This window comes from Phocoena phocoena, chromosome 7 (genome assembly GCF_963924675.1).
Source record: "Phocoena phocoena chromosome 7, mPhoPho1.1, whole genome shotgun sequence".
Lineage (NCBI taxonomy): Eukaryota > Metazoa > Chordata > Mammalia > Artiodactyla > Phocoenidae > Phocoena > Phocoena phocoena.
Window position 1 is genome coordinate 105660441 of NC_089225.1, and position 14294 is coordinate 105674734.

The following is a 14294-nucleotide window of genomic DNA, read 5'->3' on the forward strand; positions in this document are numbered from 1 at the left end:
CTGTCAGCTGCTATTTTAATGCTCAAAAGGATACAGTGAATGCGTTTCCTTTGATGCTTTGATGGGCTTTCTCATCTATGCTGTCACTCCGTTTCTTTCTCACAACCCTACCAGGTCTCAGGCCCTTTTCAAGGTCTCATGAGGGCCTTTTTATTCACACTGATGATGGTAGAAGAATTAGCTCTCAGAGAAGTGATGGACGAAAGAATATGACATCTATTTCTGCCCCCCGGCACGTTGCTACTTCCTAACCTCAAGAGGAGTTCGCCAATGGTTTCAAACCAAGAAAAGAATGGCATCAAAGATTCCATTTGTTCAAATTATTCTGACCTATTTCTTTTTTAAATGATAGGGAAAGGATTGGCAATACTGCTTAAAATGCGCCTAAGGGGTTCCAGCAACATTCTGGATCACACAATCTGTGAGAAGGCCTCAGATCAGAAAATATAATCTGATTCGTGAGTTTATAAAACAAACACACCACGTCCTTTTCATGTTCCCATATTTACCAAACATATAACCCAAATTACATATCTAACTGAAAACCTAGAGAACTGGTTTCCCACCACATCTTTGTTCTTTTATTTATTCTGTTCATTTAGTTCATAGGCAGTTTTTGAGCATCTCCCATGCAGAAAGCACCTTGCTAGTTGTTAGAATGGATACCAAGGGGACCAGATGTGACTCCTAATGTCAAGGAACTCATCATCTGAGATGCCCCTGGGAAACTCCCAATGATCCCACATCTGAGCTGGATGTTTCTCTGGGCTCCCAGAACACCCCTACAAGACTCTCCCAAAGCACACATTCCCACTGCTCTAATCCATGATTTACTGTCCAGCTCCCAGCTCCCGAACCTCCCAGCTCCTTCCCAAAGGGCATGTCTTATATGGGCACGTGTGCATCCCCCAGAGCCTAGGGCAGTACCAGGCCCATGACAAGCAGTGACTCCGCCCGGGAAGTGGCGCATGAACTAAAGTAAACACAAATAATAATGCACGTATGAAATAGAAGCACAAACCAAATGTCATGTGTCTCATAAGAAAAGTAAAATGTACGGGGCTTGAGAGGAGGGAGTTTGCACTGAGGGACGAGGGACAGCTTCCAGAAGCAAGAAGATTTTGAGCTGAGCCTGAAATATATTTGGGCAGGTGGGAGAGCAGGGGGCAGAGGGCAGCTGAGCATTCCAGATGGAGGAAACAGCATGAACAAAACCAGGGAGATGCGCGAGAGGAATCGAGGCGGGGAGGGCGGGACATGCAGCGGTTGAGAGAGGGGCCGAGGCTGGAAGCTGGAAGGGTGACCAGGCGCCCAACTCACAGCTGGCTCGTCGCTCTGCTCTGTGAGTCAGAGCTGAAGTAAACAAACCTCAGAAACGGGAATTTACTGGGAGCCCTACCAAAGAGGCAAAAGCTTTTGAAAAAGGGAAAAAGATGGAGAGGCCTGCTGATAGGAGACAGACAGGATCCTGGAAGGATAGTGTCCCCTACCCAGACCACATGGCGTGTAGAGCAAGGACAGCAGGTGTTATCAAGCAATAGTAAAGCAACCGGTTCAGGCCAATGACTTATTTCTAAACCCAACCTAACCTGAAACACTCATCTGTAAGTGTTAAGACCAGGACTTCCTAGGGCTTCAGCCTTTGCCTTCCAAGAGTAGGCAGGGAGGTCACAGAAGGTCAGGAATCTCCGGAAGCCAACACTCCAACGCTCTGCTCACGCACGGGCCCACGCCTCAAGACAGAACTAAGCCACCAGCTCTAGAAGGGATTAAGAATGGCTCCTTGCCATGAGGCCGGCTCAATTCTTTCTCAAAACAAAGTCTGAGTAGTCAGCTCTAGTTTCCCATCTAAACAGCCTAAGGATGATGGATTCAGAAGGCAAGAGCACTAGAGAGGTTTCTAAGGAATCTTCTAAGAATGCAGGCCTGACCCCATTCACTATCAATACAGACCAGGGCCAACGAATAGGAAAGCTTTGTGATACGGATTGAACCATTATATCACTTAACAGCATTTATCTTTTCTATTGACTTCGTGTGACCTTAAAATTATTAACGATGCAATCTTGGAATAAAAATATGGTGCATATTTGCTTTAGGGAATCAGCAAGAATAGGAAGACGGTAAGCATGGCTCTTGAGACCTCTATTTCCAGAATTATGATCCACAGTCGACTTCTGCATCAGAATTGCCTGGCTGCCCAAAAAAAGGCGTCATGATCTGAGTGGTGGGGCTGGAATATTATGACTTTCGTCAGGGGCCTCAGGTAAATCTTAGGCAAAGTAAAATTTAAAACCAATCCTTTAACTTTGTTGGGCAAAAGGTGCAATTGGGTAGAAAGGGAGCAATAATGAATCAGAGAAAAAAGGTGGAGAGAATCTTGTGATGGTTAATTTTATGTGTCAACTTGGCTGGGCCATGGTGTCTAAATAATTGATCAAACATTATTCTGGATGTTTCTGTGAGGGTATGTTTGGATGAGATTTACATTTAAACCAGTGGATTTAGAGTAAAGCAGATTGCCCTCCACAATGAGGGTGGGCCTCGTCCAATCAGCTGAGGTCTGAATGGAACAAAAGGCTGACCTCCCCCAGCAAGAGGAATTCTGCCTTCAGACTTCACCTGCAACATCAGCTCTTCCTGGTTCACCAGCAGACTGTCTCTGTACTAGAACTGCAACTCTTTCCTGAGTCTCCAGCCCAGCAGCCTCCCTCATCAGATTTTGGATTCCCCAAGATGCCATAATGGTAGAGCCACAATGAACCAATTCCTCAAAATAAATCTCCTTAATTGATTGATTTATATGTGTGTGTGTGTGTATGCATGTACATATATGTAATAAATATTAAAATTACATACATAAATTTTAAATCTGTATATATATATAGATATCATATATATACATACAGAGAGAGAGAGAGAGAGAGAGAGAGAGAGAGAGAGAGAGAGATCCTATTGGTTCTATTTCTCTGGAGAACCCTGATTAATACACATCTCTTGCTCTTGAGACACAGGGTCATGGAACCCAAATGGATCTAAAGACGGCTGAAGGCCCACACCAGCAAAGAGCCCTGACAGTCACCTATAAGGTAATTAAGAAATCATCAAATAGGCAGCAGCCAACCTTGGTGACAAAGTTCAAGAAGTAGTGGTCAACAGTCGAATTTTTTTCATAAAGAGAAGATTAGAATCAACCCTTGTAACAAAAGCAGTTTTCAAACACTACAGTGTTATAGTAAACATTTTTTTTTTTTTTTTTTTTTTTTTGCGGTACGTAGGCCTCTCACTGTTGCGGCCTCTCCCGTTGTGGAGCACAGGCTCCAGACGCGCAGGCTCAGCGGCCATGGCTCACGGGCCCAGCCTCTCCGTGGCATGTGTGATCTTCCCGGACCGGGGCACAAACCCGCGTCCCCTGCATCGGCAGGCGGGCTCTCAACCACTGCGCCACCAGGGAAGCCCTATAGTAAACATTTTAAAAGACCTTCCCAGGTTGGTGGGATATCTAAGAACAGCAAGCAAAAGCTTTGTCACAAACCACCCATCACTCAAAATTGTGAAATATCCTCCAGCCAAAGCACATCTAACAAAAGAGAAATGAGTCCCATTATAAAATGAGAGTAGTGTGGAAGTAACAGAATTGCTTTTATCTTGATGAATGATCTAACAAAAAGATATAAAAATGATGAGAAACAATAAAATTAAACCACCAAATACAGTTCTTTTCGTTTTGTACGACAGATTCTTGCATTAGGTGGAAGGCTGGGCTACATAACTCCTAATTTTGAGAAACAATAAAAAGAAAGAAAGAGAACAACAGTCTTTTATTGCTAGCAACAGCGTAAGCTGCTACAACAGCCAAAACAACAATCACAGAAAACCACGGGACTCGAGTGGACACAGAAAAGATGCCCCGCCTTTCCATTCCCACTGCTGCCGCGTCTCTTCAACCCCCCACCGTCTTTTGGCGAACAGTAAGACTGGCCTCCAGATGTTTCTCATCAAGATAACAGTGTGGTAGGTCTGTAAATGGACATGGTAATTCCAGCCTGATATTTGCTTAGAGTCACCAGGGGTAATTATCATGTCTCAGACAGGATGACTGGCCACAGTTTCCTTAAATTCACTGAAGGTAAATGCAGGCTTTGACAGAATCAACAACAGCAGAGTTCTTTTAGAAGCACCTGGTGTGGAACGGGGAGGTAGGGGCAGGGGGCAGAGGGGTTATCTCGGGAAGGGGCACTCGGGAGCTGGTACCCATAACGGAGCTGTGCTGATATTAGCATGGATTCCAAGGCTTTTGAGTCATTTTCTCACAAAAAAACAAAGCACTCTGGCAATGTTTGCCAAGTTACGTGCCAGGTGCTTAATACGGCTACTGCCTTTGCAATGAGTCCATTCTGAGCCACCAGGCAGAGCCTCTTAGCTAGAGCTTTCACGAAGATGAGACCCCCGGGCAGGCTGCACGCCATCAACACGCATGTGTTAAGATAACAGGGTGACTGCTTTTCGGATGAAAAGTTTCCCCGGAAGCGTCATCCATTAGAAGAGAAAGTACACAGGGAGTCTCAACCACTGTGTCCGCCCAAGATTCTAAAGACAGCCCTCGGTTCTTTGTTGAAGACATTTCTCTTTCACCAATATGACCTTTTCAAGGGCTAATGGGGCCGCAGAATTGTTCATTGGGAATACTAAGAATGAATTTGGGCAAGACCCGTGTGCCTCCGCTTTGCAGCCTCACTTGGAGGGTCTGACCTCTTCCACCTCGAGCAGTTGCATTCCTCAGCCTCTCACGTTCACCTCTTCTAGAACCTCCTTATCAGATAAGCTCCCCACTCCTTCCATCTGACAGAGCTTGAATCTCCTAATCAGATAAGTTCCCCACTGCTTCCATGTTTTTGTACCCCTCCCTAGCCTTGATGGTCATAGAAGAACACTCAATACCCTTTACTTTGTTTATTTTTGCATAGAATGAGTTGATAAATAAAGCTTCCCCTCAGGACAGAAAAGAGGCAAGCCCAAGTTGGCCGAGACAGAAGAAAACAGGATCTACGGGGCAGGCTCGGCTTGTGAAAGAAATCTCACGCTTCACTTCCTGGCTTCACGCCAGTCACTCTCCGTTCCCCCAGGGATTTGGTTGTAGCTTTGGTTTACCCTCGTGCCCCTTTTCAAAGATTTATCAGAAATTATTATCCCTGCTACTTTCTTGGCTTCCTAACCACATTCTGCCTCCTACAGGGGACATCTTACGAGAAAATGGTATATTTAAGCCCCTGCAATGTTACACCTAAGACACAGGTTTCCCAAGACAACATGAGCGTCTTCAACAGCCCTTTTGTCCATTAGCCCCAGACCTCTCACGTCTAAGTTCACATCACTGTTAGTGCACGTGCTGACATTACCACAAGGAGGTGGCACCAAAGAAAATTTACCTGTGTTACCCTTCACGTTGGTCTAAACTAAACCATGCTCTTTGGGGATCTGGGGAACCCACTTGCACGTAGCACGAACCGCAATATAAATCTGTGTAGAACTGGAGAGAGGGGACTGGAGAGAGGGGACTGGAGAAAAAGATGCAGGAGTTGGACGTAGCAAGTGGTGAGACGGATGGGCATTCCCTGATGGAACAGGGCCCCTGGTAAGGTGCTGAGTCTCCCTGTCTCACTCTGCCCAGGTGGAGCCTGGACTCCACCTGCCGAAATTGTTCTAAGGGAGGCCTATAGTGAGGGAGACTAGCTTCCGGGACGGCTGGTCCTTTCCTGGTCTGACTCTTGGTCCCCGTCACTTGGGACATGTCCTCAGCCCCTGCCCCCTGCCCACGTGACCTCAGCTGCTAAAAAGAAGAGGGGACGGGGCTCAGGTCTTCCAGAGTTGATGGCGCTGGTCCACGAAGGCCAAACACAGTGAGTCAGCCTTTTAGCCCCTACCTCCTCCCCGTTCCTCCTCTTACTTTTCCTTTACTTCTGTAACTCTGCTGTCGGCCCTGGAGATGTGCAAAGTCTAAGGAGGGAATTGGGTCGCAACTGGGAAGGAGATGACTCTGTCTTAGCTTTTCTTTCTCCCGCTTCTCAATTCTGCTACCAGATATGATAATACTTCTCGCAAAATCCTTACGTGATACCAAAATGAGGAGGTCCAGCATTGTACAACTTTTTTAGTACTTCGTTTAAAAATTATATGGAAATTTATATATCTATATGTCGCATACAAATCACTAAAACCAGAAATTCGGGGAGACTTTCAGCAAATGCATTTGCTCTCTCCTCCTTCCTCCTTTATATATATATATACACACATACAGACACACATATGTATATGTGTGTGTGTATACGTGTGTGTGTAGGTGTGTATGTGTGTGTATTCGTGTCTGTGTGCGTGTATGTGTGTGTGTGTGTTTATATGTAAATATAGTCTTATGTAAATATACATTTTTAAAGCTCCCAGGTGTCCCCTCACCTCTGATGGCTTCGTGGTGCACCTTCCTCTTCCCGAGCACTCCAAGTCGTTTGCGTGGCTCTCCCCTGGTGCACAGGTGCTGGCCTTCACCACCAGAGTCAAGCGCAAAGCCACGATAGATTTAGTAACAGAATCATTCACAAAACCTAAAAGAAAATGGGACAATAGTAAATGTAAAGCCAACCAACATTCTTCTGACAAGACTATGACTACAGTTTACACAACATTCAAGTATGGCAAACAAAACAAAATGCAGTAAGTTAAGCCAAGGCATAAAAGCGCGTGGCCATTCAGACCTTGGGCCTTTAAGGCAGGCCACTCTTCCCAAGCATCATGAGGGATGCCGGTCGCCAAGGAAAAGGAGCGCCAGGCACTCTGTCATCACCTTGGCTGCTTTGCTTTGCTCCTGTTCCTGCCCTCTGTGGGCCACCCTGTCTCTGAATTCCATCCCTGCATTAGCAGCTTAGAATTCTCTCTGCTTTTGAACTCTTTTCCCTGGCGAGCCACGTGCTTGCATCTCCCTACTCTCTGTCTTCCTGGCTGCTCTGAATAGTCGCAAGCACTAAATCTCCCCTACCCACCCTGCTATATGGGTCTGCCCGAGCAGCTCAGTACCCTCAAGGGTGGGCATGCAACATGGATCACATTCTCTGTTGGGTTTTTTCATAAATACCTACTTGATCACCAGTCTGGCTGTGCTGTATCAATTTCAGTTATGTGGTTTTAACCATCTAAGAAAACAGGACCAATCATAGTTGAATACCGATCACAAAAGCATTAATGTGTCATATTTATCACTGAATGATCTTTATGTCAAGTGCAGTTATTTGTACATAGTTGGTAGCAATAAATATGTAATAAATAATAGTCTCCAACTGGCATGAGGGAATAATACTGTAAGTATTGTTTACCCAGAAAAGGTGCTTAAGACAAGGGGGTGGAAATGATTCTAGACAGCCATGCCTCTCTAAGCCCCAATTTTCTTTTTTTCTGGGACTCTTTTCACATCAAAAAAGAATGCTTTTTATGATGACAGCTGGACACAGGCCGGAAGTGAGGCTGTCTGGGCAATGGGGCATGATCACCCTGCTCCCTGGACCCTAAGGAACATGCAGGGACAAATCTGCAAAGGGCAAAGCACTACCTTAGTGTAAGGGATGTTTTTAACAGGCAGAAGATAGGTTCAAAACAGCAGCAGAGGATTTAATCCTGTTCACAAGCATCAAGGTTATGTTGGGAAATTTGTGCAAGTCAGAGTGGAGTGGAGACACACCTCAACTTCAAGTTTGGAATTAGGAACCAAATATCTCTTAGTGTCTCGGTAAAGACAGGCACTGCTGGTCTGACACGGAGTAGTATTTTACATCCACAGAGAACTAGTTGCTTTCTTCCTAAGATTTCCTATTGAAAACTTTACGGTAAACTGGCTTTGGGACAGAATGAAAAGGATGGTTTAGGCAAACACACCTCCTTTGTAGAGCTTTCTACTTCTTGGTCACGGTCCCACATCACACAGACACCTCAAACCTCCTCCCAGCGCCTGCAAACGCCCTGCTCATTCCAACTCTGTAAACGTTCCCATGGTGCCTCTTTGCCTGGAATACACTGTGATCCTTCTCCAGTGGTCATAGCTCAGTTCTCATCCTATTCACAAGTCTTTCCCCAATACCCCAGCCCCCTCCCAGCTCGACCATGTCCATCTGCACTCAAGTACATACTGTTCCATACAGGTCCCTGATTATTTTATGTCTTGGATGGTTACTTGTCAAAACACCTTTACTGAAACTTCCTTGAGGGCAAGGGACAAGTCTCAGAGAAGTGGCAAGTAGGAAGTCAGGATGCAGGTACGCATAGGACCAGAGCAGTAAAGACAAGTCCCAAAGAGGAGTTTCCAGAACGTACTATCATCCACCAAGTCCACTTGGAAGAACAGCCATCATTAGAATACATAAACTCCAGTTTACTAAAAACATTGCTTATCAACTTTGATAGAGAAATAGAGCCTGGTACAATGTAGGAGTGCTATCAGAATGCTCATTTTAAAGGACATTTTTACACATAAAGTAGTGGAGGTAAAATCAGGTCGTAATTATAAAGATATTTTTCAACTCTTTGCTCTGTTCTCTAGCTTCACATTAATTTGAAAAATCTATACCATCTGTCGCCTTACTAAGCATTTAGATCACAGAATGCTCTGTAATTCTCTAGAAGAGGCCTCTCTCCAAAGGTGATTTTAAAAATTCTTTTCAACTGTTAAATTTGCTGAGCCAGTAGAAATTCAATGGAGGTGGCCCTGAACCGAGATGGCGGAGTAGAAGGACGTGCGCTCACTCCCTCTTGTGAGAAGACCAGAATCACAACTAGCTGCTGGACAATCACCAACAGGAAGACACTGGAACTCACCAAAAAAGATACCCACATCCAAAGACAAAGGAGAAGCCACAGTGAGATGGTACAAGGGGCGCAATCACAGTAAAATCAAATCCCATAACTGCTGGGTGGGTGACTCACAGACTGGAGAACACTTATACCACAGAGTCCACCCACTGGAGTGAAGGTTCTGAGCCCCATGTCAGGCTTCCCAACCTGGGGGTCCGGCAATGGGAGGAGGAATTCCTGGAGAATCAGAGTCTGAAGGCTAGTGGGATTTGACTGTAGGATTTCAACAGGACTGGGGAAAACAGAGACTCCACTCCTGGAGGGCACACACAAAGTACTGTGCACATTGGGACCCAGGGGAAGGAGCAGTGACCCCAGGGGAGACTGAACCAGACCTACCTGCTAGTGTTGGAGGGTCTCCTGCAGAGGTGGGGGGTGGCTGTGGCTCACTGTGGGGACAAGGACACTAGCAGCAGAAGTTCTGGGGAAGTACTCCTTGGTGTGAGCCCTCCAAGAGGCTGTCATTAGCCCCACCAAAGAGCCCGGGTAGGCTCCAGTGTTGGGTTGACTCAGGCCAAACAACCAATAGGGAGGGAACCCTGCCCCACCCATCAGTAGTCAAGTGGATTAAAGTGTTACTGAGCTCTGCCCACCAGAGCAACAGTCAGCTCTACCCACCACCACTCCCTCCCATCAGGAAACTTGCACAAGTCTCTTAGATAGCCTCATCCACCAGAGGGCAGACAGCAGAAGCAAGAAGAATTACAATCCTGCAGCCTGTGGAACAAAAACCACATTCACAGAAAGACAGACAAGACGAAAAGGCAGAGGACTATGTACCAGATGAAGGAACAAGATAAAACCCCAGAAAAACAACTAAATGAAGTGGAGATAGGCAACCTCCCAGAAAAAGAATTCAGAATAATGATAGTGAAGACGATCCAGGATCTCGGAAAAAGAATGGAGGCAAAGATCAAGAAGATGCAAGACATGTTTAACAAACACCTAGAAGAATTAAAGAACAAACAGAGATGAGCAATACAATAACTGAAATGAAAACTACACTAGAAGGAATCAATAGCAGAATAACTGAGGCAGAAGAACGATTAAGTGACCTGGAAGACAGAATAGTGGAATTCACTGCTATGGAACAGAATAAAGAAAAAAGAATGAAAAGAAATGAAGACAGACTAAGAGACCACTGGGACAACATTAAATGCAACAACATTCGCATTATAAGGGTCCCAGAAGGAGAATAGAGAGAGAAAGGACCCAAGAAAATATCTGAAGAGATTATAGTCGAAAACCTCCCTAACATGGGAAAGGAAATAGCCACCAAAGTCCAGGAAGTGCAGCGAGTCCCATACAGGATAAACCCAAGCAGAAACAAGCCAAGACACACAATAATCAAATGGGCAAAAATTAAACACAAAGAAAAATTATTGAAAGCAGCAAGGGAAAAATGACAACTCCCATAACGAGTTATAAGGGAACTCCCATAAGGTTAACAGCTGATTTCTCAGCAGAAACTCTACAAGCCAGAAGGGAGTGGCACGATATACTTAAAGTGATGAAAGGGAAGAAACTACATCCAAGATTACTCTACCGGCAAGGATCTCATTTAGATTCAGTGGAGAAATCAAAAGCTTTACAGACAAGCAAAAGCTAAGAGAATTCAGCATCACCAAACCAGCTCTATAACAAGTGCTAAAGGAACTTCTCTAAGTGGGAAACACAAGAGAAGAAAAGGACCTACAAAAATAAACCCAAAACAACTAAGAAAATGGTAATAGGAACATACATATCAATAATTACCTCAAATGTAAATGGATTAAATGCTCCAACCAAAAGTCACAGACTGGCTGAATGGATACAAAAACAAGACCCATATATATGCTATCTACAAGAGACCCACTTCAGACCTAGGGACACATACAGACTGAAAGTGAGGGGATGGAAAAAGATGTTCGATGCAAATGGAAATCAAAAGAAAGTTGGAGTAGCAATACTTATATCAGATAAAATAGACTTTAAAATAAAGAATGTTACAAGAGACAAGGAAGAACACTACGTAATGATCAAGGGATCAATCCAAGAAGAAGATATAACAATTATAAATATATATGCACCCAACATAGGAGCACCTCAATACATAAGGCAACTGCTAACAGCTATAAAAGAGGAAATCGACAGTAACACAATAACAGTGGGGGACTTTAACACCTCACTTACACCAATGGACAGAGGAAAACAAATAAGGAAACAGAAGCTTTAAATGACACCACAGACCAGATAGATTTAATTGATATTTATAGGACATTCCATCCAAAAACAGCAGATTACACTTTCTTCTCAAGTGCGCATGGAACATTCTCCAGGATAGATCACATCCTGGGTCACAAACCAAGCCTCGGTAAATTTAAGAAAATTGAAATCATATCAAGCATCTTTTCTGACCACAACACAATGAGATTAGAAATCAATTACAGGGAAAAAAATGTAAAAAACACAAACACATGGAGGCTAAACAATACGTTACTAAATAACCAAGACATCACTGAAGAAATCAAACAGGAAATCAAAAAATACCTAGAGACAAATGACAATGAAAACACGATGATCCAAAACCTATAGGATGTAGCAAAAGCAGTTCTGAGAAGGAAGTTTATAGCTATACAAGCCTACTCAAGAAACAAGAAAAATCTCAAATAAACAATCTAACCTTACACCTAAAGGAACTAGAGAAAGAAGAACAAACAAAACCCAAAGTTAGCAGAAGGAAAAAAAACATAAAGATCAGAGCAAAAATAAATGAAATAGAAACAAAGAAAACAATAGCAAAGATCAATAAAACTAAAGCTGGTGTTTTGAGAAGATTAACAAAATTGATAAACCATTAGCCAGACTCATCAAGAAAAAGAGGGAGAGGACTCAATTCAATAAAATTAGAAATGAAAAAGGAGAAGTTCCAACGGACACTGCAGAAAGACTAAGAGACTACTACAAGCAACTCTATGCCAATAAAACGGACAACCTGGAAGACACGGACAAATTCTTAGAAAGGTATAACCTTCCAAGATTGAACCAGGAAGAATTAGAAAATATGAACAGACCAATCACAAGCAATGAAATTGAAACTGTGATTAAAAATCTTCCAGCAGGGGCTTCCCTGGTGGCACAGAGGTTGAGAGTCTGCCTGCTGATGCAGAGGACATGGGTTCGTGCCCCGGTCCAGGAAGATGCCGCGGAGTGGCTGGGCCCGTGAGCCATGGCCGCTGAGCCTGTGCATCCGGAGCCTGTGCTCTGCAACGGAAGAGGCCACAACAGTGAGAGGCCTGCGTACTGGAAAAAAAAAAAAATTCTTCCAAAAAACAAAAATCCAGGACCAGATGGTTTCCAGGTGAATTCTATCAAAGATTTAGAGAAAAGCTAACACCCATCCTTCTCAAACTCTTCCAAAAACTTGTGGAGGAAGGAACACTCCCGAACTCATTCTATGAGGCCACCATCACCCTGATACCTAAACCAGACAAAGATACTACAAAAAAAGAAAATTACAGACCAATATCACTCAAGAATATAGACACAAAAATCCTCAACAAAATACTAGCAAACAGAATCCAACAACACATTAAAAGGATCATACACCATGATCAAGTGGGATTTATCCCAGGGATGCAAGGATTCTTCAATATACACAAATCAGTCAATGTGATACACCATATTAACAAACTGAAGAATAAAAAATACATGATCATCTCAATAGATGCAGAAAAAGCTTTTGACAAAATTCAACACCAATTTATGATAAAAAGCCTCCAGAAAGTGGGCATAGAGGGAACCTACCAGAACATAATAAAGGCCATATATGCAAACCCACAGCAAACATCATTCTTAATGGTGAAAAACTGAAAGCATTTCCTCTAAGATCAGGAGCAAGACAAGGATGTCCACTCTCACCACTGTTATTCAACATTGTTTTGGAAGTCCTAGCCACGGCAGTCAGAGAAGAAAAAGAAATAAAAAGAATACAAATTGGAAAAGAAGAAGTAAAACTGTTTGCAGATGACACGATACTCTACATAGAGAATCCTAAAGAGGCCACCAGAAAACTACTAGAGCTAATCAATGAATTTGGTAAAGTTGCAGGATACAAAATTAATGCAGAGAAATCTTTTGCATTCCTATACACTAATGATGAAAAATCTGAAAGAGAAATTAAGGAAACACTCCCATTTACCACTGCAACAAAAAGAATAAAATACCTAGGTATAAACCTACCTAGGGAGACAAAAGACCTGTATGCAGAAAACTATAAGACACTGATGAAAGAAATTAAAGATGATACCAACAGATGGAGAGATATACCATGTTCTTGGATTGGAAGAATCAATATTGTGAAAATGACTATACTACCCAAAGCAATCTACAGATTCAATGAAATCCCTACCAAATTACCAATGGCATTTTTTACAGAACTAGAACAAAAAATCTTAAAATTTGAATGGAGACACAAAAGAGACCGAATAGCCAAAGCAGTCTTGAGGGAAGAAAACGGAGCTGGAGGAATCAGACTCCCTGACTTCAGACTATACTACAAAGCTACAGTAATCAAGACAATATGGTACTGGCACAAAAACAGAAACATAGATCAATGGAACAAGATAGAAAGCCCAGAGATAAACCCACAAACCTATGGTCAACTAATCTATGACAAAGGAGGCAAGGATATACAATGGAGAAAAGACAGTCTCTTCAGTAAGTGGTGCTGGGAAAACTGGACAGCTACATGTAAAAGAATGAAATCAGAACACTCCCTAACACCATACACAGAAATAAACTCAATGGATTAGAGACCTAAATGTAAGACCAGACACTATAAAACTCTTAGATGAAAACGTAGGAAGAACACTCTTTAACATAAATCACAGCAAGATCTTTTTCGATCCACCTCCTAGAGTAATGGAAATAAAAACAAAAATAAACAAATGAGACCTAATGAAACTTAAAAGCTTTTGCACAGCAAAGGAAACCATAAACAAGACGAAAAGACAACCCTCAGAATGGGAGAAAATATTTGCAAACGAATCAATGGACAAAGGATTAATCTCCAAAATATATAAACAGCTCATGCAGCTCAATATTAAAAAAAAAAACAACCCAATCCAAAAATGGGCGTAAGACCTAAATAGACATTTCTCCAAAGAAGACATACAGATGGCCAAGTAGCACATGAAAAGCTGCTCAACATCACTAATTATTAGAGAAATGCAAATCAAAACTACAGTGAGTTATCACCTCACACCAGTCAGAATGGGCATCATCAGAAAATCTACGAACAACAAATGCTGGAGAGGGTGTGGAGAAAAGGGAACCCTCTTGCACTGTTGATGGGAATGTAACTTGATACATTCACTATGGAAAACAGTATGGAGGGTCCTTAAAAAACTAAAAATAGAATT

The 14294-nt window shown here is 43.0% G+C and overlaps 1 protein-coding gene across 1 annotated transcript in view; it reads right to left on the reverse strand.

Annotated features, from left to right (window-relative positions):
- DNER (delta/notch like EGF repeat containing) overlaps positions 1-14294 on the reverse strand; it is a 321771-nt gene that overhangs the window by 145849 nt on the left and 161628 nt on the right. Inside the window, exon 5 of the mRNA XM_065880805.1 lies at positions 6454-6599. Coding sequence (XP_065736877.1) covers positions 6454-6599 — 146 coding nt within the window. The remainder of the gene's footprint in view (positions 1-6453; positions 6600-14294) is intronic.